The sequence below is a fragment of the Sorex araneus genome, chromosome 1 (assembly GCF_027595985.1).
Source record: "Sorex araneus isolate mSorAra2 chromosome 1, mSorAra2.pri, whole genome shotgun sequence".
NCBI classification, from domain to species: Eukaryota; Metazoa; Chordata; class Mammalia; order Eulipotyphla; family Soricidae; genus Sorex; species Sorex araneus.
In genome coordinates, this window is record NC_073302.1 from 198,795,975 (window position 1) to 198,819,827 (window position 23,853).

The following is a 23,853-nucleotide window of genomic DNA, read 5'->3' on the forward strand; positions in this document are numbered from 1 at the left end:
GGTGAGCAGGGGCAGGTGAGGGAGGGCAGGTGAGCGGCGACAGGTGAGCAGGGGCAGGTGAGGGAGGGCAGGTGAGCGGGGGCAGGTGAGGGAGGGCAGATGAGCGGGGGCAGGTGAGCGGAGGCAGGTGAGCAGGGAAGCAGGTGAGGGAGGGCGGGTGAGGGAGGGCAGGTGAGCGGGGACAGGTAAGCAGGGGCGGGTGAGGGAGGGCAGGTGAGCGGGGGCAGGTGAGGGAGGGCAGATGAGCGGGGGCAGGTGAGCGGAGGCAGGTGAGGGAGGGCAGGTGAGCAGGGAGGCAGGTGAGGGAGGGTGGGTAAGGGAGGGCAGGTGAGCGAGGACAGGTGAGCAGGGGCCGGTGAGGGAGGGCAGGTGAGCGGGGGCAGGTGAGGGAGGGCAGGTGAGCAGGGAGGCAGGTGAGGGAGGGCAGGTGAGCGGGGGCAGGTGAGGGAGGGCACCACAGGCTCTGCAGAGCAGCCCAAGCGTCACTGTCTCTGAACACTAGACATGGAACTCGTCCTTCTGAGGAGACACCGAAAGAAACGTTCTCCATCCTTGCCAGACATTGGCAAGCCCCAGTGTCCTGTACGGAACCCAGGGCCAGTGGAGGGATGGGGACAGCTAGGAGTGGGCGAGTGTGCAAGGTGGTTGCCGTGAGTGTGAGTGCGTGTGCATGTATGATACACCTGTATCAGTGTGTTCGAGAGCATGTGTGTGAGTGCATGAGTGCATGAGTGTATGTGTGAGTGTGCAAATGTGTGTGATCAGTGTGTTATCAGTCTGTGTGGGTTGGTATGTATGTGTATAAATCCAAGAGTATGTGTGCATGAGTGTAGGTATGTGAGTGTGCAAATGTGATTAGTGTGTGTTAGAATGTGTTGAGTGTGGATTTGTGTGTATGTGAGTGCAAGAGAATGTGAGCGTGAGTGTGTGATCAGTGTGTACATGTTAGCAGAGTGCCCGTGAGTGTGAATTTATGTGTTGTGAGAACGTGTGTGAGTGCGAGAGTATGTGTGCATGAGTGCATGTGTGAGGGTACAGGAGTACTGTGTGAGTGAACAACACGTGTTACGGGAGTGCGTAGGAGTGTAGATCTGTGTGAATGTGCGTGTATGTGTGTGTGTGAGAGTGTGTGTGTGTGTGTGTGTGTGAGTATGTGTGTGTGTCTGTGACCACGTGAGTCTGGCATTGGAAGCCCAGCTTTTAGGGTCTGCAGGGGACTTGCTTGAGTCTGGACACCTGAGTCTCATCTGGAGCGGGGAGCAGGGGACAGTGAGTGACCACCTGTCCTCAGGACAGGTGCTGCAGGGGTGTCTGTGACAGGGCAGAGTGGCTGTCCCCGTGCACTACCGCTTAGGTCGGAGCCCTGGGGGTTCAGAGATGGAGTGTGGGTGTGGCAGGTGCAGGTCGAGGCTGGCCTGGGGGAGCAGGTGTGGGTCGGGGCTGGCCTGGGGGGCAGGTGTGGGTCGGGGCTGGCCTGGGGGGCAGGTGCGGGTCGGGGCTGGCCTGGGGGAGCAGGTGTGGGTGGGGGCTGGCCTGGGGGAGCAGGTGTGGGTGGGGCTGGCCTGGGGGGCAGGTGTGGGTCGGGGCTGGCCTGGGGGGCAGGTTCGGGTCGGGGCTGGCCTGGGGGAGCAGGTGTGGGTGGGGGCTGGCCTGGGGGAGCAGGTGTGGGTGGGGCTGGCCTGGGGGGGCAGGTGTGGGTCGGGGCTGGCCTGGGGGGCAGGTGTGGGTCGGGGCTGGCCTGGGGGGCAGGTGTGGGTCGGGGCTGGCCTTGGGGGGCAGGTGTGGGTCGGGGCTGGCCTGGGCAGCAGGTGGGCCTGTGGGCCTCCGTGTGGGAGCCTGGCCGGGAGCAGGCATGTGTGGGGCCGTGCTTGCTGTGCCATGGGTGGGGGTGTGCAGGAGAGCCCGGACCGGGCACATGCGGACCCTCTGAGTTCTCCTCACAAGGGGCCCCTGCAGGGTTGGGGGAATGAGCCTGCCCCTCCCTCGGGAGTGTGGAGCCAGGCCTGGGCTCAGAGTTCCTGCTCAGGGGGCGGTGCCCGAGACCCCCAGGGCAGAGCTGGGCGCGTCAGGGAAGGAGGGAGGGCCCCACCCGCCGGGCAGCTGCCTGGGCCTGGCTGTGGCTGCTCCCGCCTGGCCCCGGGTGCGTCTCCGAGACGGGCCGGCAGCGGGCCCGGCGCTTACGTCTGCAGGTCGGCGAGCGGTCTCTGTGTGGCCGTGAGCAGGGCGTCGGGCCGCACGGCCGCCGTGGGCGATGTCCTGGGGCTGGAGTCGGACTCGGCGCTCTCCTCGTCGGCCATGGCCTTGATGTAGCTGCCGCTCCGCATGCGCCGGCAGGGGATCTCCTCCTTGGCCCCCGGGGGGCAGCCCCCCCACTCGTCCTGCGGCACCTGGGGAGCACACGCAGGTCAGCCCGGGCAGGGCAGGCCTGTCTGACGGAGCTTCTCCTCAGGCGCAAGGCGAGCTGCAGGGGCGGGAAGGACCAGTGAGCCCCGCGGCCAGTCAAAGGGCCAGGGCCTGGGCCGCGGGAGCGGAGAGAGCAGCGCCGTGCCGAGCCCCCCGGGGCCTGGGGCAGCCGTGTCTCGGGGCCCGGCAGACGGAGGAGGATGCCCGGGCAGCGCGTTGGCCCCGGGAGCTGCCGCACTCACTTGAGCGCGGGGCCTGAGAGGGGCCGTGGGCCGGTGCCCGCTGCAGGTGCTGTGGATGCGGGAAGCGACGGCTTGGCCCGGACCCACCTGTGGCAGGGGGGAAGCAGGCAGGACCCTTCCCGGCTGGAAGGAGCCGCACCTGCCTTAGGGTGGCTGCAGGCCCGCCCGCCCCTGGGCACGGGTGAGTGGACGCGGTGAAGGAGTCGAGACGGTCAGGCCGTGCCGGGGAGCACCAGGGGCAGAGAGGCAGCGGGGGCCCCTGGACATAGGCCTCCGTGCTTCTCAGGCCAGCGCTGCCCGGACAGAAGCCGGGGCATGAGGACTGTGGATGGGCAGTGAGGAGTGTCCCCTGGCGGGTGAGACACAGGGTGGGTGTGTCACCATGGTGGGGGGCGCACTGAGGAGGAGGTGCAGGTGGGAGGGGGTGCAGGGGAAAGAGGTACATGGCGGGGTGGAGGGGGAAGGGTGCAGGGGGAGGGAAGGGGGGAGGGAACACGGGGGAGGGGGAGGGGAAAGAGGTATATGGGGAGGGGTGGAAGGGGGAGGGGGAGGGAACGGGGGGAGAGTGCAAGTAGGAAGGTGCAGGGGGAGGTCTGACATGGGAGGGAGTAAGGGGGGGTGCAGGTAGAAGGGTGCAGGGGAGGATGCAGGGGAAAGAGAGTGCAGGGGGGAGGGTGTAGGGGGGAGGACCAGCTCCTCAGTCCTGACGGCTCTTCTGAGAAGAGCCAACCTGTCTCTCGGGTCCTTGGGTGGGCGACCTTGGTGGTGGCAGCAGTGGACGAACCTCCATCCCCAGAGCCCAGTAAAGTTGCTCACCCCACCCCTGCCTTCCCTGGAGCAGATCTGCTGTGCCACAGAGGGACAGGAGGGCCCCGGGGGACAACGTGGGACAGGACATGGGGACACAGGCATGTTGTGGTCTGCGGGACTCCTGCCATGTGGGAACTGACCTCTGCCCATATGGCTCTCACAGACTCGACCTGTACCCTCCCTCACCCTCCCCTGTACCCCTCAGGCTGTACTTCTCTCTGTACCCTCACCCTGCAGCTCTCACCCATACCCCCACCTGCACCCCCATACTCTCCCTCTGCACTCTCCCTCCTCCACCCTCCCCCTGCACCCTCACCCACACCTGCCACCTCTACTCTCCCTGCACCCTCCTTCATGCACCCCTCCTCCCTGTAACCTCCCCCTGCACCCTCGTTCTTGCACACCTCCTCCCTGTAACCTCCCCCTGCACCCTCCTTCATGCACCCCTCCTCCCTGTAATCTCCCCCTGCGCCCTCCTTCATGCACCCCTCCTCCCTGTAATCTCCCCCTATACCCTCCTCCATGCACCCTTCCTCCCTGTAATCACCCCCTGCACCCTCCCCCTGCACTCCTCCTGGTAACCTCCACCTCACCCTCCTCCATACACCCTTCCCAGCCTGCTGGTGTCCAGCCAGGAGGCCGACAGCAGCGGGATGACCCACAGTGGTCCCTGTCTGTCCCTCTAGCACCCACGACCATGACCGCTGCCCGGGGAGGTCCACAGCATACCCAAGAGGCATGGGCATACCCTCCAGGGTTGTTACGGGGCTCTGCAGCTGCAGGTGTGAGGCCAGGTGGTTAGAATGTAGCCAGTGTCCCCTGGGCCTGCCAGAATGGGGCAGTCAGGGTGTGGCCAGTGTCCCCTGAGCTTTCAGGTGTGGGGCGGTCAGGGTGTGGCCGGTCTTCCCTGGGCAGTCGGGACATGACCAGTGTCCCCTGGGCTGCCCCACGGCCTGTGTATGTGGAAACCACTTGGCTCCTCGGCTGGTGCCAGCACGTCGCCATGACCCACAGTCCTGAAGAGGAGGGAGTCGAGGGTGCGACCCCCAGCGCCTGGGGCCGGCCCCGCAGACTCACCTGGAGGTAGTGGCATGGCCTCAGGGCTGGCTTGAGGTCCACGTGGCTCAGCGGCTTGTCCAGGTTCAGGGAGCTCTTGTGGTAGGCCTCCTTGGCCTGGCTGACGGTCAGCGTGGACCAGGAGCTGCGTGTCAGGTACTTGGCGTCCGGCGTCAGGGCCAGGCCCTCGCAGGCCGAGCACTTGACGTCATTGTTGCTCTTGGAGGTCCTCAGCGAGAGCTCTCCGAAGGGGCTGGGGAGCGCCTCGGGGTAGCAGCGGGAGAGGCGGTCGGAGTGGTGCCGGGGGGCGGCGCTGGGGGGCCGGTAGGTGCCGTCGCTGTCCAGGTTGTCGTCCGAGCTCCACCAGCTGCTCAGGCCCGTCCTGCTCCTGCTCTCCGGCCTCCGCTCTCGGCTCTTGCTGCGCTTGCTGTGCTTGTGGTGGCCGGGGGGCGGCTCCTCCACCCGGCCGCCGCCCTTGGTGCCGTTGGCGTGGCCCTTGGATGAGCCCTCCAGCGAGTGGGACTTGGTGAAGAGCTTCTGCACCGAGTGCACCAGGTGGCGGATGCGGCCGGGGCTCTCGCTGCGCTGCTCGGGGCCGGTGGGCGCGCGCTGGTACTGCAGCGTGTGGAAGCCGTCCCGGTGCAGCGGCAGCTGCTTCTCGAACTGGTCCAGCAGGTTGGCCGGGAGGCGGTTCATCTTGGTGCTGCTGTGCGAGCCGACGACACAGTCGTCCCGCGTGTCGTAGTGGGAGCTGTAGTGCATCCGGGGGAAGGTGCTGCTGGACACGTGGGCGCCCAGCGCCATGGGCATCAACATGCACTCGGAGTGCACGGAGCTGCGCGGCGAGCAGCGGTGCTCCAGCGGGCAGCTGTCGCTCGGGCTCAGCAGGTAGGGCGTGCGGGGCTCCGGCACATGGTGCAGGTGGTCGTGGGCCAGCTCACAGTCCTCCGGCGGCGCCAGGCCACACGTGTGGCTGGAGCACAGCTGGGGCGGGCTCCGGCCGGGGGCCAGGCCCTTCATGTTCCTGGGTGCGGGAGAACAGCGCTCCTCATTGAAGTGGGGTGACGGGGACCATGAGTAGCTCTGGTCTGAGGAGAGAGCAGAGCCACCACTGAGATGAGCATCGGCCCCCGGCCCCGCCCGGTCCCCCTTCTGGCCCGAACACCTGGGGGGCGGGTAGTGGCTCCAGGACAGAGACCCCACTTCCATGCTTGCACAGATGGAGGCACCCCCAGCTCTACTGAAAGTGTGGCTGTAGCTGTCAATGGGTGACAATCAGAGGAGAGACAGGCATCCCTCAGTTCCAGGAGACACACATGTCCCTCAGTCCCTCATCCTGGGAGACAAATAAGTCCCTCAGACCCGGGAGACATGTATCCCTCAGTCTCTCAGAACTTCGGACTCAGGAGATGCCCCTCAGACCTGGGAGACATAAACGTCCCTCAGTCCCTCAGACCCGGGAGACGTGTCCCTCAGTCCCCTCAGCCCCTCAGTCCCTCAGCCCTTCATTCCCAGGAGACACATGCATCCCTAGAACCCACAGACCTGAGAAACACACACGTCCGTCAGATCTTCAGGCCCTCCATCCTTCATTCCCAGAGAAACATGCTTCCCTCAGCCCCTCAGTCCCTCATTCCCAGGAGATTTATGATCCCCAGTCCCCAGACCCTCACACCCAGGCGACACACATCCCTCAGTCCCTCAGGCTCAGGAGACACATGTGTTCCTCAGACCCTCATACCCATGAGACACATGTGTTCCACAGACCCAAGAGACATATGTGTCCCACAGTCCCTCAGACCTAGGAGACACATGTGTCCCTCAGTCCCTTAGACCCAGGAGACACATATGTCCTTCAGTCCCTCAGACCCAGAAGACACATGTGTGCCTCAGTCCCTCAGACTTTCAGACCCAGGAGACACATGCATCCCTCAGTCCCAGTCCTGGGAGACACATGTGCCCCTGAGTCCCTCGGACATAGGAGACATGTGTCCCTCAGACCTGAGAGAAAATACGTCCTACCACTGGTTAGCTGCATGGTGCAGGGCTCTGGCGAGTCACCCACAGCGCTGGAGGACATGGGCTGGTGAGCCACCAGCTGCCATTTGTGGTCCCTGAGGCACAGCTAAGTGCCTGGAAAACTACGGAGCTCAGTCTGGGGTTTGTTCTGCACCACAAGGTGTGGACACCATGAAGACCTTTCACTCTGTTCCTCTGCAGGTGGCAGAACTCAGGAGGTGGGCACAGCATCGCCCAGCACGCAAACTTTTGTGGTTTCCCTCCTGGAACACACACAGAGAGAGCATAGAATCTGGGGAGGAACACAGGGAGCCTCTGGTCTCACCTCTGCTTCCCGAGGAGAGGTAGTGCCTGGGCCACGTCCCAGAGAGATGTGGGAAGGCCAGCAGGGTTAGAGCAAGGCGTGGTTAACATTTGCCACACACAGCCCCTTTGGCCCACAGGCCCCGGCTCTGCGTGGTTCAGGGGCAGACGAGACTGATAAGGAATCATAAGTCAAATTAAGTTCAGTTCAATCAAGTGACTGCACTTGGGGCCACAACCCTGAGCTTCCAAGCTGGTAATGATCACACAGGAGTGATGTCCCCTCTAAGGAAGACGCGACATGTGAATCTACAGCTGTGCAGATGCCCACCCATCTCACTGCACATGGCTCAGGCCCAACCCCATGAACATCAGGACCCAGCAGTGGTTCCTCATGGTGCATCCCCACCTCACACACAGACCTGGGATGAGGCTCTGGTCAGTCGCCTAGAGCAGGCCCAGACAAGCGTCTCAACCCGGCTCCTCATGTGCCAGGGTGCCTTCAGGGACACTTTCACATCTCTGCGCCGTGGAAGATAATGTGAACATGAGGAGGGCATTAAACCCTTCAGCTCCTTTCAGAACTTCATTCTCTTTTCAATTACGCATTTTTGGTGAGCACACTTGAAGCCTAATTATACTTAATTACACAATGACTTTTTATTTATGGGCTAAAAAATAGCTTTTAACCAGCTCTTTATTCTTCCCCTCAAAACGATGACTTTCAAAGCACAAAAGAAAATTGCTATCAGCTCTAAATCTAATCCCGTAACTCGTGAGGCCAAAAAGTCACTTCAGATATGGTCTGTGTTAGAAAACCTGCCTCATGAAACACACATTGAAGTTCACAGAAGTAACCATCGTTGTTTCTTGAACCCCTTCCCCTCAAAATGCTCTTGATACAAATTAGAAAAATACCCTAATTCATAGCCATGGCTTTTAGCTTTGCCTTGTTATCTGGGCACTGCCTGCTGTGCTCAGGGGCCATTGGTGACGGTGCCCAGGGGTGACCCCTGGCCATGCTCTGTAGAATATACCGCAGAGCTGGGGACACAGTAGCATGGTCAGAAGCAGTTGCTTGCTAGGCAAGTGTCCGACGGGCTCAGGACCGAGCTCCAACCTGTAGTTGTTTATCTCGCCTCTTGCGTAGTTCAGAGGGATTATCTTGTACTTTCATTCTGAAGAGCCTTTTAGAAATGTCTGGCTCTCAAACGCAGCAGAACGCCCGCTCCAAAACACGTGGGCACTGTTTCGAGAATTACTTCATAAGCAAATTTAAATCTGGAATCAGAAGTCACTGACGTGTTTTAGGTCGTGTTGACTTCTTCATTCCCTAGGCCTATAAAGGTCAGTGAGAGATAAATGATGAGTTCTGAACACATCACACCTCCAAGGAAACCCTCTGACATGAGCCCGGGACAGTACAGCAGTGCACGTCACAGGCCCAGGGAAGGATGGTGGTGAGGGGGAGGCAGAAGACAGGCTGTGAGGTCTAACCCGAGGCTGTGGCCTGTCCCAGGTCACTCAGAGCCAGTGGAGGTGCAGGATGACCACGGTGCTGGGCTGAGACTCCCCCCCACACACACACACGCATATGTGAGCACACGTATGTGTGTGTGGAGATGCACTCAGACTGTTGGCAAAGCTGCTTTCCAGTAGCCGGGACTGTGTGGAGACAAGCACCCAGGAGCCACACGGCCACCACAGCCTCAGCTGCCCCTGGTACATGCAGCATCTCGCCTGCGAGGGCCCAGACAGAAACCCAGTCTGGGCCCGACTATGTAGCCACAGCAGAACAGCAGGGCCCTGGAGACAGTTTCTTAGTGGGGTACGGGACAGCCCATAGCCCTGATGCTCTGGGCTCCCCTCACAGCCACAGTGCTGGCTGGAGCAGAGGCTGGTGGCCCTTCAGCATGTACCCAGGGACCCACTTGGCGGTTCCAATCCTGGCACAGTGAGAGAAGAGATGATGTAATGTGGACAGGTAGGAGTTGGGGTATGATGAAGGTGGAAGGTTGGAGAATATTAAGGTGGAGGAGTTGGGAGTGGTTCTGCTAGCGGTGCAGCTGTCTTTCCCTATTGAACCCTGCGTGGGGCTCCCTGTCTCTCCCCATGGAACCCTGCGTGGGGCTCCCTGTCTCTCCCCATGGAACCCTGCGTGGGGCTCCCTGTCTCTCCCCATGGAACCCTGCGTGGGGCTCCCTGTCTCTCCCCATGGAACCCTGCGTGGGGCTCCCTGTCTTTCCCCATGGAACCTTGCGTGGGGCTCCTTCTCTCTATCTATGGAACCTTGCAGGGGGTTCCCTGTCTCCCCATGAAATTCTGTGTGGGACTCCAGCTCCCAGCCATCATGTTCCATATGTCTGCCTCGACTGCCACCACTGCCCAGGGGTTGGAAAGGACCCCATTCATGGTCCTCCTCCATCCTTTCTCCCTCCAAACCACTAGCTGACACCTTTGAAGCTTCACAGCTCTGCTTCCTGGAGCACCGAGTCTCCTGGGACAGCCGGGCAAACCCTGTGCTTGCTGGCCGGGCAGGAGGCATCTATGGCCCACACACGGGCACATGGCTTGCACCAGTGTCCACGAAAGCACAGGCAGAGCACTTCCACTTTCCTCATTATCACGGAGGGAAAAGGAGGCCAACAGGTGTACCAATCACACACCAGCCCTCCCCACAGTAGCTCATCATCGCCAGGACCAGACTTTCCCCGACGTCTTGAACCATCGCTTGTCTGAGCGTGGCCTGCTCCCATGGGACAAAGGTCATGCTATTCCTGCAGAAAACTAACGGGGAAGGAAAGTAGAGCTGGCTCGAGGCGAGCCCTCTCCCCGACCGCGCATGCTGGGGTTCGGCTGGTGCAGTAAAGCTCAGCGAACAGAAGCTGGTCACAGTCCCACTTAGAAGTACGACTTCTTACAGAAAAGGCGTGCTGTACAGTGTGTAACTATTTTATGTTCCACATAAACGCCCACTCACTTTCCCATTACATTCAGTAAATACAGTGTTTCATAAACCACCCCTCGATCTGGGGCTGACTCAGCATGCAGAGTTGCCTGTGGGATTACTGTGTGTATGCAGCTGTGCGTGCCTATGTGTGTCTGTCTGTCTATGAGTGTGTATGGGAGAGTGTCTGTGTGTCTACCTATCTCTTTGTTGTTTATGTATGTGGCTGTGTGGGTCTGTTTAACTTTGCGTCTGTGTGTATGGGTGTGTCTGTGTACATTTATGTCTTTTGCATGTGTCTATCTCTTGTGTGTTTGTGAATGTATTTCTATGTTTTTGTAACTTTGAGTTTGTGTGTGTGGGTGTGTCTGTGTGGGTCTCTATGTGTCTATCTCTCATGTGTCTGTGTATGTGCCTTTGCAACTTTGTGTTTGTGTGTATGGGTGTATCTGTACCTATGTGTATCTAACTATCCCTTGTGTGTTTGTGTGTTTCTATATATGTCTGTGTAACTTTGTGTTCATGTATGTGTGTGTCTGTGTGGGTCTAAGTGTGTCTACCTATCCTGTGTTTGTGTGTATCTGTGTATGTCTGTGTAATTTTGTGTTCACGTGTATGGGTGTGTCTGTGTGGGTCTACATGTGTCTATCTATCCCTTGTGTGTATGCCTGTGAACTTTGTGTTCTTGTGTGTGTATGGGTCTATGTGTGTCTATCTATCCCTTGTGTGTTTGTGTGTGTGCCTGTGTGTCTGTGTAACTTTGTGTTCATGTGTATGGGTGTGTCTCTGTGGGTTGATGTGTGTCTACCTATCCTTTGTGTTTGTGCCTGTGTGCCTGTGTGGCTGAGTTGTGTCTGGCCCCAGGGGGCTCAGACCCGCCAGCTGATGTGGTGGCTGACCCATTGCTGCGTGGATCACCCAAGCTCCTGCTTTCTCCAAGGGAAGGACCTGGGCCCCTGGGAGCAGGTGTGCAAACACAGGAGCCCCACCCCCCACCCCTGCACTTCTTTGTACAAAGGTCGAGTCATTCCACACCTGCTTCAGACCCGCGGCCATGCTCAGGCCTCGTGCCCCGGGAGGCAGAGGGTCCCCAGCTCCAGGGAGACGGGGGTGCTGGTATTGTACCTAAGTCGTCCTCGGTTGGCCCCGGGAAGCTGATGCCCGTCTGTGTCAGGTCCCCGCCCTCTTCCTCTGAAAGAGAAAAACAGAATTACACCGGCGTCCTCAGAGGGCACATGCCAGCCACGCCTGGTCATGCAACAGCCATGCCTGATCAATACGACCACACATGACCAAATCTGGTCATGCACACCCATGCCTGATAATACAACCACACTTGATCAAGCCTGGTCACGCATAGTCACTCCTGATCATACGATCACACACAACCATGCCTGGTCACGCATAGCCATACCTGATCATATGATCACACATGACCATGCCTGGTCACACAAGTCACACGTGGTTACACAATCATGCATGACCACATCTAGTCACAGTCACTCCTGGTTACACAGCCAGGTCTGAGCACACACGGTCACACAGGGTCACCACACACAGACACCCCTGGGGCAGGCCCCCTGCCATATGACAGAGAGTTCAAAGGCACTGTGCCATGCTGGCCACTGGACAGCAGCTCCTATGGCACCAGGATTCCCAGACCCCTGGCCTGTCCCCCATGGCAGAGTTGTTCCCTCTGCCCTGTATGGCCCCAGGACACCCAGACCCTGGACTATCCCCCACAGGGTGCCCAGACCCCAGCCTGTCCCTCACAGGGCGTCCAATCCGGACCTCAGAGCGCTTTGCCACCGGGAAGGTCCTGTTTGCCCTCCCTGCATCACTGCCCCCCACCTCCCTTGGGGCCCTTCGGTCACTGTGCTGGGCTCCAGCAGGTCTCGGGCAGCGGCAGTGGCATTGGGGAGTCATGGTCGGCAGCTGCAGGGCTTTGGCCCATGGGAGGGCGCGAGGCGGGCTCCCGGGCAGCCTCCTCAGCCTGGGCCTCTGCCCGCATTGCTGCAGGGTTGGGGGCTTCTGCGAATGGCCTGGCCCAGCCCAGCAGTGGGGACTGTGGATGTGGTCACAGGTGAGCAGGTCAGCTCATACCTGCACACACCTCTGGAACCACCACCTGCAACTCGGCAGACTGGCACCTGTCCGGTCCAATCAGCTCAGGGCATAGGGCTAGGACGGTGGGTCTTGGGTGTGGTCCTGCTAGCTGCCCTGTAAAGCTGTGGGAGAATTTAATTTCAAAGGAACATTTGGCCCCTGGTTCTGAGTGAGTGTGTGTGTGTGTTTGTGTGTGTGTCAGTGTGTGTGTGTGTGTGTGCATGTGTGTCTGTGTGTGCATGCGCCTGTGTGAGTGTATGTCTGTGTGTCTGTGTGTGTCTTCCTGTGTGTATGTCTGTGTGTGTGTGTCTGTGTGCCTGTGTGTGAGTGTGGGCATCTGTGTGTGTCTATGTCTGAGTATATGTGTAACTGTGTGCATGTGTTTGCGCGTCTATGTGTGTGAGTGTGTGTGTGTGTGTGTGTGTGTGCGCGCGTGTCTGTGTGTGTGTGATCTCAGTGCCACATCCATCCAGGCTGTGCTGGATCCATGCTTTCCATCTGCTAAGTGCACGGGGCTAAGTGCTTTCACAGCTTGTTCAAAGGGTCTCCCGGACCGAGCAGGGCTGCTGGCACGCTCGGGCTTGGCTTTGCTGCCAGCCTACTCATCAGCTGGCGAGGACACCGGCTTTAGCAGGAAGCCAAGGGCGGCTGTTTTCATCTGTTTGAAATATAACTTGTGGTTCTAACTCAACCCGGTTGCCACGGAGACGGCCGCCGCATGGCCTGTTGGAAGGATCCGCACGAGGCTGGTCAGAATGGGATCAGGGTAAACGGAAGCAACAAATACTCCACCTCAATCTCATCTGCTCTCCTTGGTTCACACAGAGACGTGGATCAACCCACGAGATTTGACACAGACGTTTCCAGGAGGAGAGAACATGAGGGTGGACAGGCAGCACAGAGCAGACAGACACACTGGCCATGCAGGGGGTGGACACTATGTCCTGGGGACAGCTGGTCAGCTCTGAGGTCCCAGAGGACAGAGGGCTGCTGCTTGGCTGGAGGTCAGAGGAAGACTGTGGTTCAAGGAAGGCCAAAGAGAGGGATTTGAGTGCTATGTAAATGCACCCACATTCCCATTTTTGGCCAAAAAGGAGTCCTGGAGACGCAGCCAGTGAAGAGCTCCCAGCCCCAGCAGGGGGTTTCCTTGTACCCTGGGGGTGTCCGCAGCCCCCTTGGCCAAACCCACATACAAAAGTCACACACACAGGCCAGCTCGGAGCTGCACGTGGCCTGCTCCTGCACACCCGCAGGCTTGGGATTCCTTCCACTTGGGGGGAATCCCACCCCCAAGGGACGAGGCCTGGAATGGTGCCCGTGGCTGTGCCGAGGCGCGGGCTGGGCGCAGGGTTCAGGAACAGGGCAACAGGTGGCCGTGTGGGAGCATAAGCCACCATCCACTCTCAGGGCACAGACAGGAGGGGCTCTTAGCAGAGGCACAAGTGCCCCTCACTGACCCCCAAACCAACACCTGACCTGCTTTCTATTCCCCAAGCACCTGCCATCTGTGTCCAGGGTTCCAGCGCCTGGAGGAATGGGTCTAGGGTCCCAACGCCTGGGGTGGAATCCAGCACATGGACACTTGCTTCTGGGCTCTCAGCACCCAGAGTCGTGCCACCACTGGGGCTCCCTGCCCAGCATGGCGAGGCTCTGCCCTGCCGTTGGGACACAGCGTCTAACCTCAGCCACGGGACAGCCTGATGCTTCAGCTCCCAGGTCAAGGTTTCATTCTGGCTTGACCCAGGACTGGGGCCCCTCTGTGTGGCTGTGGCCTTACACTTTCCCTGGGGTGTCCCAGCTTTCCACTGGGCCTCACGAGGCCCCACCCACACCAGGTCGCCAGTGCCTGGCCACGGGGCCTCGGGGTCTGGGCTGAGATGAGCTCCAAGCCCACTGCATTGCAGTCCCCGATGCTTCCATGTGGCCTTCTGCAGACAGCCTCGTGGTGTCTCCTTGAAGGACTGACGGAGGTGCAGGCTCAGCACTGACATCTGCACCACCAGCCTCCGGCCACTGCCCCTTGCAGGACTCCCATTGTCTGGTTGCTTCAGACCCAGAACGAGGGCCCAGGAGAAGCCGGGGCGACAATCCGCGTAGTCCACACTACTGGGAAAACGTTCAAACCAGGCTCGGAAGTAAAGTCCAAGCTTCCAGGACACAAATCTGGTCCCGAGACAACGCTCAGTGGGCCCAAGAGACTCGGGGAATTTTGGGCTGTGTGCACCAGGCTCCCTGCATCCGGGCTGCGCGAGTCACCCTGTGCCTGCTCCAGCCAGGGGAACCCCGCCAGGCAGCGGACCCCGTCCCGAGAGATGCTCGGTGCCACATTCCCTGAGCTCAGGACCGAGAGGAAAAGAGCACGGGGCCGAGTGTCAACTCCACACAGCCCAAGCCCCCAGTAGGCAGCGTGCGCCGTCTGCCACGAGACGCAAACGTTACTCACTTCAAAAGTGACATTGATTATCTTTTATGTGAAATGTTCTAAATCTAAATTCCAAATGAGTGTTGAGCTAAATCCTTGGCACTCCCAGCTGCACTAAGGTTTTACCGCAGATCCTGATGAGTCGAGCGTCGTGGGGCTGGAGGGCTCAGCAGTGCCCCTCACCCCGGCATGCATGCCAGGACAGGGCTCTGGGCCTCACACAGGGAAGGCCCTGTGCATGTCTGGGCTGAGCCGCCAGAGCTTCTGCGGGCCGGGAGCTTCCTCCCACGCAGCCTCTGGGGACTCCTGTCCTCAGTGTAGGGCGGGGGCAGCTGGGAGATTGTCCAGGGCCCACGGACAGAGCTAGGCCCGAGGTGCGGCTCTGGCTCCAGGCCCTTCCACTCGCACCTGTTGCTAAAGGTGCGAGGAATCCGATCACCTGGTTCCTGGCCTGGTGAAAATAGCCCCTTCCTTCCCATAGGGCTCAGGCTGACCGCTGGAGGCCGCTGTCACACCAAGGCCACCACTGGGTCTGCAGGAAGGAAGGGTCGGGCTCCCTCCAGCCCCGGTGCAGCCCTGGGCCTCAGCACCTCTCAGCACACACAGGCTGTGTGCAGGGGCAGGTGCCGGCAGATGGGCGCACGGGGCAGCAGCCTAGGGAGAAGGAACCATTCCTGGGGCCAGAGTCGGTGGACAGAGAGCAGCCCTGCATGCAGTCAGGTGGGCCCATGTCCCCCCCACCACGCCAGGGCATCCCAGAAGCACAGGACCCGAGTAGTACCTCGACGTGGTGTCCACACCAACCCCACCCTGGTCTCCTCAGTTACCCTACCCTGGGTGTCCACACTGACCCCATCTAAGTGTCTACACTGACCTCACGCTGGGTGTCCACACCAACCCCACTCTAGGTATCCATACCGACCCCACCCTGGGTGTCCACACCAAACCCACCCTGGGTGCTTGCACTGACTCATCTGGGTGTCCACTCTGACCCCACTCTGGGTGTCCACACTAAACTGCCTTTTGGGGCTGAGAATCACCAGGAGTTGTCCCGGGCATCTGATCATTATTTAAGAGGCTAAGAAAAAAATAAGAAAAAAGGAAAAATCAGTCGTCACTCTCAGCCCCACCTCAGGTCCTCCGAGAGACAGAGCACAATAAACGATGCACTGTCATCAGGTGAACTGGAGAAAATATTGCCCTGATCTAATATACGAGCTGGATAAAAACACAAGAAACCACGTTCAGAATCTCTCATCCGTCTACCTGTCACTCGTCGTTCCTGGGCCCGTGTATCAGGCCTGTCACTACTGTCTCTCTACCCATCTATCCATCACCCATCCCTCAGCTGCCAATCTGCTTCCCTCGATCCTCTCACCCACCCCTCAGTCATCGACAGCTGTCAGCTGTCAGTTATAGTCCACAGGGGCTGAGACACAGGGCTGGCCCTCATTCTCCTGGGCCATGTCTGTTCACGCATCCAAATGTGCCACCTCCCACGCATGCTGGGCGACACGCCCAGGAAGATGCAGTCCCGGAAGGGGCAGGAAGAAGGTCTGTGTGAAGAGTCAGGATTGACCGTTTGATTTCTTCACTTTAACCCCAATAGCCACTTACAAGACAAGCCAGTGCCACGTCCCCCGGGCTGGGTGGTGGCTGTGGTGAGTGTGGTCTGAGGCAGAAAACACCACAGCCGCGCACTCACCCCTTCTGGGATGGGCCCCGCGCTTCTCCTATGTGAGAGGCGGAATCCTAACGTCCGTGGGACTCCATTTCTGAGCAGGTGGGGGCCAGCAAGGCCCAGAGAGGGTAAGCAAGCTGTCCCAAGACGCCAGGTCCCCAGGACATAGGAACTTCAGTGGCCTAAGAAGTGATCTTGGTGCAAGCACACACAGATTTTCACCGTCATCAGAGTCAGCATATTCCCCCGGAAAGTGACAGTGTTCATTACCTTTATCCCAGCACCCGGAGACACGCCTCCAGCTAGAGACCTTTTCAGCACTTTTCTCTCCATCAAGAAGCAAAAAGGTCGGCAAAGACCAGGCAGGAGGCAGAGGAGGGGCGGGGGCTGAGGCCCCTTGACGTGACACAGGCTCATTCCACATGAACACACAGGCTGGCGCTGCACAGCTGCATGCTTGGGGCCATGGTCTGTGCTGAAGCAGTGGTCCCAGGGAAACCTCCCCAGGCACACGGAGAAGGACGTGCTCTGGGAAGACGCATCTTTCCCAAGCGTGTGTTCGGAGACCCAGCCCAGGAAACACTCTCTGCCTCCTGTGGGGAGAGGCTTGACCTGAGTCCTAGAGGCAGCTCAGGTAACATTCTGGAATGCTTTGTGGGAGGCTGGTCTAAAACCTCGCCGAAGTGGCCAGGGTCTCCTTCTCGCTGAAGCCGCGCCCCCTTGCACTTTCTGCTAACAGCCTGTCTAAATGTGTGCCCTTGGGCGACAGCAAGGTCAAAGCCAGTCCTGCGGGTCGGAACAATGAGAGAGAGGTGTGCCGTGCGCTAGATTAGCTTCCACTCAAACCTTAAAAGGCTGCTCTGATCGCCTGAGTGCTGGTGCCTCAGAACAATGACCTAATCGAAGGGACCCTGTTGCTACGGATTCATAAATTTCATTTCCAAATGCACCTCGGGAAGAAAATGCGGTTCTCATTAGGAGCAGAGAACAGATTCGATTTACAGTTTCCCCGCCCCACAGTGCAGAGCACTCTGGCAGGAAGAGCAGGTCAGGGTCACGATCTGGCCTCTGAAGCCTCGAGAGACGCTCTGAGGGGGTGGGTGCGGACGAGGCTGGGGCCCTCAGATGCTTCTTGTCCTTTGGGGAAGAGAAATAGAATGTGGGTGGAGAGGGAGAGGGCCCGAGGGAGCTGCTGCGTTCGGGAGGCTCAGGAGTGGTTCTGGATGCCGGCGCTGCCGGCCTGGGGACGCGTCCAAGTGGCTCCCTCTCTGCCAGGTGTAGCGAGGCATCGAAACGGGTCTCTAAGCTGCCCATGAAGGACACACCTGCTTCCCAGGGCTGAACCCCTGGGGCCTCTGGGAGGTGGCTCCCACCCCCTTTCCCCGATGGCCACCCCCTCCGAGCCCGGGCCCCACGTCAGGACAGTAGGCAGCAATGATCCAACCCCAACCTTTGGCTACTTCTGTGACGAGCCCATCGCCTCAGACTGGCATCGTCATGAGGGTGCCCCATGAACAAGGCAGGGCAGAGAGTGCAGGAGGACGACCCAGCTGATGCCTTTCATGCACAGCAGCAGAGGCCCTCATGGACTGCCTGCTTCCTCCAGGAAAGGCTTCGTGTTCAGGTCCCCCGGGGCCACTGAGCAGCTGGCCTGCAGGCAGAGGGGCTCAGGCAGAGATCCTGGGCCTGATCCTAGGACTCTGGGTCTGACCACAGAGCCGGCCCACCTGCATGGCCAACTTACTTCTCAAAAACAATAATTTTTTGCTTTTTTTTGGGTCACATCTGGTGATGTACAGGGGTTACTCCTGGCTCTGCACTCAGGAATCACCCCTGGCATGCTCAGGGGACCATATGGGATGCTGGGAATTGAACCCGGGTCAGCCTCATGCAAGGCAAACACCCTACCCGCTGTGCTATTGCTCCAGCCTGCTCAAAAACAATTTTTATCAGTGTGTGGGGTGCTGATGTTCAATCACAGAGATGTTCAATATTTGTCCACCACTGAGCACATACACATTCCACACAATTCATCAACAATCTGTGTCATTTTAAGCGCTCAATGAGTGTGGCTTGTGGTTTTTTTTTTTTTGGCAGCAGTTGCTTTTCAATGAAAAAACTCAGTTTGCGGCAGAATAAGTGATACTTCTGATTATAGTTTGAAAAAGTGAGTTTCTAGGGCTGGAACAATAGTGCAGCAAGTAGGGCGTTTGCCTTGCATACGGCCGACCCGGGTTTGATGCCCAGCATCCCATATGGTCCCCGAGCACTGCCAGGGGTAATTCCTGCGTGCAGAGCCAGGAGTAACTCTTGTTGCATCACCAGGTGTGACCCAAAAAGCAAAAAATAAAAAAAAAGTGAGTTTCTGCCATTAAATTGTTCACAAGTCTTCACTGTCAGAATCCTGGGAAGCTCTTAGGTACCAGCAAACCACAGTCAGCAAAGTTGAACAGGAATGGACTGTCTGGAGGCCCCTCTGCGGAGACGCCCAGAGGACTGTCAGACTGGCACGGTCTCGGTCCTGCTGGGAAGGGGCACAAACACGAGCAGCCATGGATACTCAGAACCTGCCTAGAATCTTCCGTTCCTGTCCATGACCGAGAGTCGCACATCAGGACCAGCCAGTGTGTGCATGAGAAGGCCTCCGAGAGGCAGAATGCTGTGGAATCTATAGCTTCTGGAAGAAAGACAACATCCTAAGCCCAACCAGGAATTGCCACCAAGTAAAATGCAAAATGGCAGCAGGATCTTTAACCCCCTATAAACTGCTGGAAAAACACAGCGACCACCGGGCCTCCCCAACACAGAGCCAGGAGCCCACACTGGGTGGGCAGGCATTGCGGCTGGCCCTCTTCTCTGGAGGGGGGACCCTGCCCTGCACTGCTCACTGAGCACTGCAACGCAGGCCAAAGTCTCAGCCACCTCATAGCACCAGGGGTTCCACCGGCCTTCAGGGTGCTGAAGGGGCAGCCAGGGTGGAAGGCCAGGGAAGGGCCAGTGGGCACGGTGCTTGGGCTGGGGGGAGGTGGACCTGGGAAGGTGGACGGGCTTCCCTCGGGAATGGACCCTGAGCCCAGGAAGGGAGGGGCTGTGTCCCTGCAGGGGTGAGGAGAGGCAGACCCATGGGACCAAGGTGTCCATCTAGCCCAGCAGAGCACCGGGAAGATGGAAAGGAACGCCTTGGAGCAGCCCTGTTACATGTGAGGTTCATGTGGTCCTGACAGCCAGCCCCCTGCTTACCTGCCTGGTGCCGGGCGGCTGAGAAGCCCCTCCACCGCCTCTGCCTGCAGACCTAACTAGCTTGTAAGATGCGGCAGTACTGACCAGCACTGGCTTTGAGGAAGTGGGTGCAGCTCCCTGGACGTGGCTGGACACCGCCGGCCATGGATAATGCTCTCAGGGTCCCTCTCCCTGGTCTGAAAGTCAAGAATTCCACATGCTCAGCCCGAAGTTTAGGCTTGGTGCTCACTTCCTGTTTAGTACTTACTCGCGGGACAGCTCCCCACAATCTGATTCAGCACCATCACCCCGGACAGCTCCTAGGCCACTTTTCCAGCTCTCCGTGGGGCTGGGTCACACTTTTTTCAGCACCTGGAAGCGCCTGGACAGCTCCCCGCCTAGCTAGGGGCTGGTCCAGCTTTCCTCCTGGGAACGGTGGGGCAGGCGTGGACAGGGAGGGCTCAGGGCAGAGGCTCATGGGGGAGGGGAGCCAGGTCACCCTGCAGGGAACCTCTTGGGGGCGCTTCCTCCCGAGCCCGTGTGGGAATGAGGGCGGGAGAGGCTTGTTCCGCTTCTCTAATAAGTCCCTGCCCGGGGCCTCTCCCTCCATCCCTCCATCCACACCACAGCCACATCTGCATCTGGCTTTTTTGTCTCTGCACATGTCCAAGTTCCAAGACAAAAATATCTGAACGCATCTGAATATCCAGTTTCTATGGAGACCAGAATCAAAGAGAACTGTCTAATGAGAGGGTTTTTAAGATTTTTTTTTTTTAAAGAAAAGAATAATTCCAGCCCAGTGCTTTGCAGTTTTGGAGTAAGAAAATGCCTGTAAGCCAGTTATTATTCCAAACACATTTTGCTAATAAGCAATCGCATATTCTATGAGAATTGCCGATGACAGCTAATTTTCTGTGCTCTGAGATCACTGTCTTCATACGGTCCCAGATGACATGGCCGGGCAGGGCTTCTGCCCTGGGTCTCAGAACCTGCCTCTGGCACAGGCCTGGGGCAGGGGTTGAGCTGGAGATACGGGCATGGCAGACTAAACGATGCTCTCCTCAAGGGACCCAAGAGATGCGGTGTGAGAGGCACCCCCACAGGAGGCAGACAGCTGCTCCCCAGTTAAGTTCTGGGTCTTCCGTTTGGAGGCAGCCACCCTCACCCTCCGGCATGCACAGTTTTGTTATTCACGTTACAGGGGAAGGAGATCGACTGTGGCACTAACCCAGTTAGCAGGTAAATTCTATTATGTCTGTCTGGATCTGGGAGGCTGCAGAGAGGGGAAGGGCTGTTTTCCTTGTGTAGAGATGATGATGGTGGGAAATACTCCCACACAAGGAATGGAAACAAACATTGCCCGTATCATCCAGTTCTGCTGACTAGTCCTGGTGTGGGGTCAAAGCCCTGGGCCCAGCAGGTCCTGCCCCCACCCCCAAGCTAGACTGTTCGCACTTCCAGCCTGAGCACTGTGAATCGAGTCCACAGGACAGCCCTCTGCCCTGTGCTCTAGATGTTGTTCCTTGTGACCTGTGTCTTCTTGAGTCCAGGGTCCGTTCCAGGATGGGGCTGGATGAGTACCAGTCCCTGCAGGCCATGGGACTTCCATGGGGTGCTCCTGTAGGGAGGAGCCCTAGGAGGGGCTCACTGGTGAGTGCAGGGCCCAGGCCAGCCTCAGAGCAGCCACACTCCACACCCCTGCATGGAGAGCACCGGGCAGGGTCCGAGGGCAGCCTCGAGAGTCACTCACCCGAGTCGGGTCTGGCCAGTGAGTGTCCCGGGGTTGGCTTTGCTGCTGGCCTCGACACAGGACCAGTTTGCTGTCGGGCCTGCAGCCCTGCCCACAGTCTAGCTCTCCAGGGGCCGCCTGCCCCTCCCTCCCGCTCGAGGACCCCTGAGCCCCGTGTCCCTGACTCTGAGGCCGAGGGCAGTGAGGGAGCAGCCCAGAGTCAGGAGCCCGCCGGGGCGACTACAACGACAGAGCCTGATGGTCACTGGAGTTCACAGTGGGCAGCAAAGCCAGCAGCGGGCCAGCCCGAGACCCACACTTCCTGGGCCTCCACCCACAGGACTCGGAAAGGGCAGATGCTTCAGCCCGAGGCCTGAGGAGCACGAGTGGGAGTGGCGGCGAGCACGAGCACTGTGTGATGGAACAAGCGGAACGTGGCCTCTGAGAGTGGCCCCACGTATGGGCCTTTCTCGGTCTGGCCATGGGTCCCTCTGCAGCCACGTGGGCATGAGGACAGAGCCTGGGACACACAGCTCCTTCAGGGAGGGGCACTGGGGAGGGAGGAGGAACTTCGCCAGGGCTGGGGCAAGACGGGGCTGGGATCCGTTACCAAGGTAACAGAGACAGGCATGTGTATGCAAGTGACCCTGCAGGTGAGCCTGTGAGTGACTGTGTGACCCTATGACCCAGTGTGGGACCCCGTGGGACACCATGTGTCACCCTGAGCGATCCTGTGAGTGACCCTGTGTAACCCCATGTGACCCTGTACGTGGCCTTGTGTGACCCTGCAAGTGACCCTGTGAGTCACCCTACGTAACCCTGGGTGACCCTGTATGTGGCCTTGTTTGACCCTGTAAGTGACCCCGTGACCCTGTGAGTGACCTTCCAATAAGAAAGCATCGTGTCTCCAGTTCTGGAAGGTTCTGGCCCTGCCCCTCCCCCCAGCCTGTCCAGTGTCCACCCTGCACACTCCTAGCTGCAGCTCATGGACACCTGGACATGCGAATAAACACAATTTTACCTCCAATAACTTTTTAGCCACAGCGCACCCAGGAAGTACAAGGTGAAAATGAATATTTTTGCCAATGTTTGGAAAAGATGCCGAAGTTGATTATTTTATGCAAAGGAACATTGTGTGTTGTTTCTACATAAAAACTCTTGTGTTGGCCTTCCTTGCTGCTCTTGTCTACCAGCCCAACAGGTGAGTGTGGCAGGAGGAGGAGGGGCTGTGACAGGTGTGGGGACAGGAGGGTCCCGTGGACCAGGTGTGGCCAAGAAGCGTGGCTGGGAAGTCCAGCTCGTGGGCACTAGTGATCCCAGGGATTCTCTCTGCCTTCGGGCTCATGGGCCTTTGGGTGCTGGTCTTGGAGCCCCGGGATGAGCTGAGGCTTCACCCACTGTGAGCTGCAGACCCAGGCCTGTCCAGCGGCCTGGATGTTGGACCGGTCAGCCATGGGGCCACTGCCCGGTGTGGGGGCTCAGCATGTCAGTGTTCACCTGTGGGAAATGTGTGGCTTCAGCCTAGGGTGGTGCATGAATGTTGAGGGTTCAGTTGTGGGGCCTCTGTGATTGTTGGGGTTCAGCCAGGGCTGCGGTGTCGACGTAGGGGTTCCTCAGGGTGCACCTAGGACCAGGTGCAGCCTCCGCAGTGACTCACACCCACCTTCCACAGAGGAGGCATCTCCTGGAGACAGGCGACATGCACGAGACTATGTTCATGGAAACTGAGGAACGTGGCAGTGAGGTGAGGGGTGCTCGGCATGGGGCCAGCAGGGCTGTGCAGGGCACGGAATGCACATGTGCTGCCCACGGAACCTCACCGCTCTGCAAGCATGACGAAGGCAGGGAGCAGAGAAGGGCTGCACACTGCCCCCCTCCAAGCCATCCCTACCCTGGAGGCCCCCAACAGCCTCCACCACCAGCGTGCAGGGCCTCGAGGTCTTGCTGGTGCTGGAAAGGGGCACACCCACCCCGTGTCCCAAACACAGCACCTGGGATACCTGCAGAACCCCCAGCCAGACGACGCCTGCATGGTTTGAGGACCTTAGCACTTTTCTTTCTGGTCCTGGGGCAACACCCAGCAGTACTCAGGGCTCACTCCTGACTCTGCACTCAAGCACCCCCCCCCCCCGGCAGAGCTGGGGGCATAAATACGGGATGCTGGGGACTGGGCCCCGGTCAGCTGCTCTGTGCTGTCTCCAGCCCCAGGGGTCTTAGCAGCAAGGGCAGTTTCTGACACTCACGAAGACACAGCAAAGCCGACCCAAAGGAGCCATGGCTCACAGATGACACAGAGGAGCAGGGAATTCAAACTGAATTTCTGAATTTCTCTATAAATTTTCACTATGCACCAAGATCTATTAATGAGCCATGAAATCACCCTCCCGGGCAGGCAGAGGCTGCAACAGCAGCAGCAGCTCAGCTGGTCCCACGGACACCGCGGCACACCTCACGTCAGCTCTCTGCCTCCTGCTGGTGGCCATGCCCCACCACCCTCTGCCTGCCCGAAGAAGTCCCAAGGTACAGAGAAGGGCCCTAAGGCCCAGCCACAGGTGGCCCCGATGGCTGCCCTTGCACCATTACCCTGGAGAGGACAAAGCCTGCTTCTCCTGTGCCGAGACAGGCTGAAGCAGAACCAGCCCCTGCTCAGTGCCACTGTGACTGACCCGCCTGCTCCCTGGCACGGCCGTGGCCACAGCTCAGCGCACTGTGAGTGTAGGCGCCCGAGGGAGAAGGCCAGTTCCGCCCGGGCAGCCAGTCAACCCTGCCGCCCCAGCTCCTCACAGGGAGCTCTCCTGTCCCTGCTCTTAGTCAAGCCCTGAAGTCTCAAATGCAGAAAGCACAGGCAGGGGGGCTGGCAGGCGGCTGGGACCCCTCCCACCCACATGCATGACTTGGTGGGGCTGAGGGCCCAGA

The 23,853-nt window shown here is 59.1% G+C and overlaps 1 protein-coding gene across 12 annotated transcripts in view; it reads right to left on the reverse strand.

Annotated features, from left to right (window-relative positions):
* Positions 1-23,853, reverse strand: part of DLGAP2 (DLG associated protein 2) — a 256,731-nt gene that overhangs the window by 24,351 nt on the left and 208,527 nt on the right. For 9 of the 12 annotated variants that reach the window (XM_055123931.1, XM_055123927.1, XM_055123925.1 and 6 more), the window contains 3 exons: positions 10,816-10,971; positions 4,533-5,599; positions 2,182-2,387 (listed from right to left, as the gene is read on the reverse strand). In XM_055123931.1, coding sequence (XP_054979906.1) covers positions 2,182-2,387; positions 4,533-5,599; positions 10,816-10,971 — 1,429 coding nt within the window. The remainder of the gene's footprint in view (positions 1-2,181; positions 2,388-4,532; positions 5,600-10,815; positions 10,972-23,853) is intronic. The other 3 variants (XM_055123928.1, XM_055123930.1, XM_004620503.2) reach the window with 1 other exon arrangement.